Source organism: Austrofundulus limnaeus, unplaced genomic scaffold (assembly GCF_001266775.1).
Source record: "Austrofundulus limnaeus strain Quisiro unplaced genomic scaffold, Austrofundulus_limnaeus-1.0 Scaffold82, whole genome shotgun sequence".
In the NCBI taxonomy this organism is placed as follows: domain Eukaryota; kingdom Metazoa; phylum Chordata; class Actinopteri; order Cyprinodontiformes; family Rivulidae; genus Austrofundulus; species Austrofundulus limnaeus.
The window spans coordinates 153834-155731 of record NW_013952484.1 but is presented as its reverse complement, the minus strand read 5'-3'; the positions used below and the strand labels follow the sequence as shown (position 1 = coordinate 155731).

Genomic DNA, 1898 nt, shown 5'->3' with positions numbered 1-1898 from the left:
GCAACGGAGCTCAAAAGTGTGGGATCATTTTAAGAAAATGAAAGAGAAACCTGTACAATATCTGCAGAGCAGCAATTATTTTTAGTTAGCATAAAGCTAAAATCTAACCATGGTTATAAAATAGCAGCTGCATTCTGGCGCGATAAGCTCTATGTTTTTTATTCAATTAATGTATGATCTGATTAGTCGACTATACGAAAAAATAATCGGCGATTAATCGATTAYAAAAATAATCATTTGTGGCAGCCCTAATCTAAACCCCTTCATTCTTTTCCAAACAACTGCTTTATGTTCTGTTATCAGCCGTTCGTTATCGTGTCAGTCATCTCTATTAGCTGATGTTTTGTGGTTTCATTCCTAACACTTTGGTTCATTTTTCTCTCAGGACTTTGGCCACCCRTGCACAGCCAACGATCCAGACAGCTGCCTGATGCCCATTTCTCCGCAGCACTTTATCGACCTCTTCAAATTTTAAATCCTCCGTGACGGCGTCGAATCCAACCGTCTGTTTACTCTCAATCCTACGCCAAGCCTGTGGACTGTGTTTGACTCCAATAATAAGGGCTTCAATTGGACAAAGTGTTTGCTCTTTTTCCACARAACAAAATGTTGGTAATCATAAAAAGGAACTTCTGTTTTTTCTGCACTAACGTTTGTCTTTAAGACAGAAAAAAAACAACTTCTCCCTAGAAAGGGAATATGTAAGTGTGCAATATAAATATATTGAAAGGATTTAATGTTTAAACATGTTTTTGCACGTTCAGGTGGTTATATGTAATAAAGTTATAAGAAATAGAAATGAACGTTAACACAAAACAAAGGATTTGTTAAATATTTATTGAAAAGTTAATCTGGATTATGATCCGTTTGGTTTTGGTGGCATTTTTCTGCTTGTTTGTCATGTTTTCCTCTGTTTACAAACTAATTGTCGTCCTTCGTCAGTTCCTGTTGTGCTGTGCGTACGTCGATTATGTCGGCACTAAACAAAATTAGCATTGAGCACTGTTAGCTGTACAAGTTTTTCTACTTTTGTCAGAAGTGTAAAGTAACAAAAAAAGGAAATGTTAATGATTAAGTCAGAAAATATTTTGTAACCCTCTTCCAACTTTTGTAATATCCCTTTACTGGTTCATGCTCTGGATGGTACTATTGTAACTTTTATTGGGAAAAAAATAGCTATGAAATAAATACTTAAAACTATTGTTGAATATTTCTGTTAGTACTGTCATTATAACACTTGTAGATTTAAATTATTTAGCTAATTTTGGATAATACAGAGTATCAGCTTGATCTAAAAAATTGGACGTGAGGAAACAAAGTGTGATGAGTTATCAGTCACCTGATCAAATATTTATATTTATATTGTGTGGAAAAGTTTTTTGACTGATGTTTTAATTCTACAATTAAATGCCTTGCATTTCCTGAAGGAGATGACCTTTGGGCCGGTTTTAAACTGATTCGTCATCACAAATGTGTCAAACCAAGTTTTGACCTTAAAGGGGGGGTGTTAAGCAAAATCAACTATTTTGAGCTTTATATCATGTTATCATGYCATTCCCTCATCAARCAYATACCAGAGTGTTGCTTTGACTTATTCATGCATGTTTGAGAAATCCTTGAGTTTTCTGTAGCCATGTGTGCTTGCTGGTACAAAGCACCGCCTTTTTACACAAAGCTCCTCCCTGGAGCTCAGTCAGCAGCTGAGCTCCCACCCTACAGAGCACCCCTCCCCTGAAGCACTGTTGTGAAAAGTGCTGAAGTGGGAAAGCTGGAAATGGTAGGAGGTTCTTAAAGAGACAGAGGCCAATTTCAAGGTGTTTATATAGACCAATGTTTCCCAAAGTTGGGGTGGGGACCCAAAGTGGGGTCCCAAAACATCAAGGTGGGGTCCTGAAAAG

The 1898-nt window shown here is 36.9% G+C and overlaps 1 protein-coding gene across 1 annotated transcript in view; it reads left to right on the top strand.

Annotated features, from left to right (window-relative positions):
* fbxo25 (F-box protein 25) overlaps positions 1 to 1202 on the top strand; it is a gene marked incomplete at its 5' end in the record, with an annotated part of 14887 nt that extends 13685 nt beyond the window's left edge. Inside the window, 1 exon segment of the mRNA XM_014011556.1 lies at positions 386 to 1202. Coding sequence (XP_013867010.1) covers positions 386 to 475 — 90 coding nt within the window. The 3' untranslated portion in view covers positions 476 to 1202.
* Between the last annotated feature and the right edge of the window lie 696 nt (positions 1203 to 1898).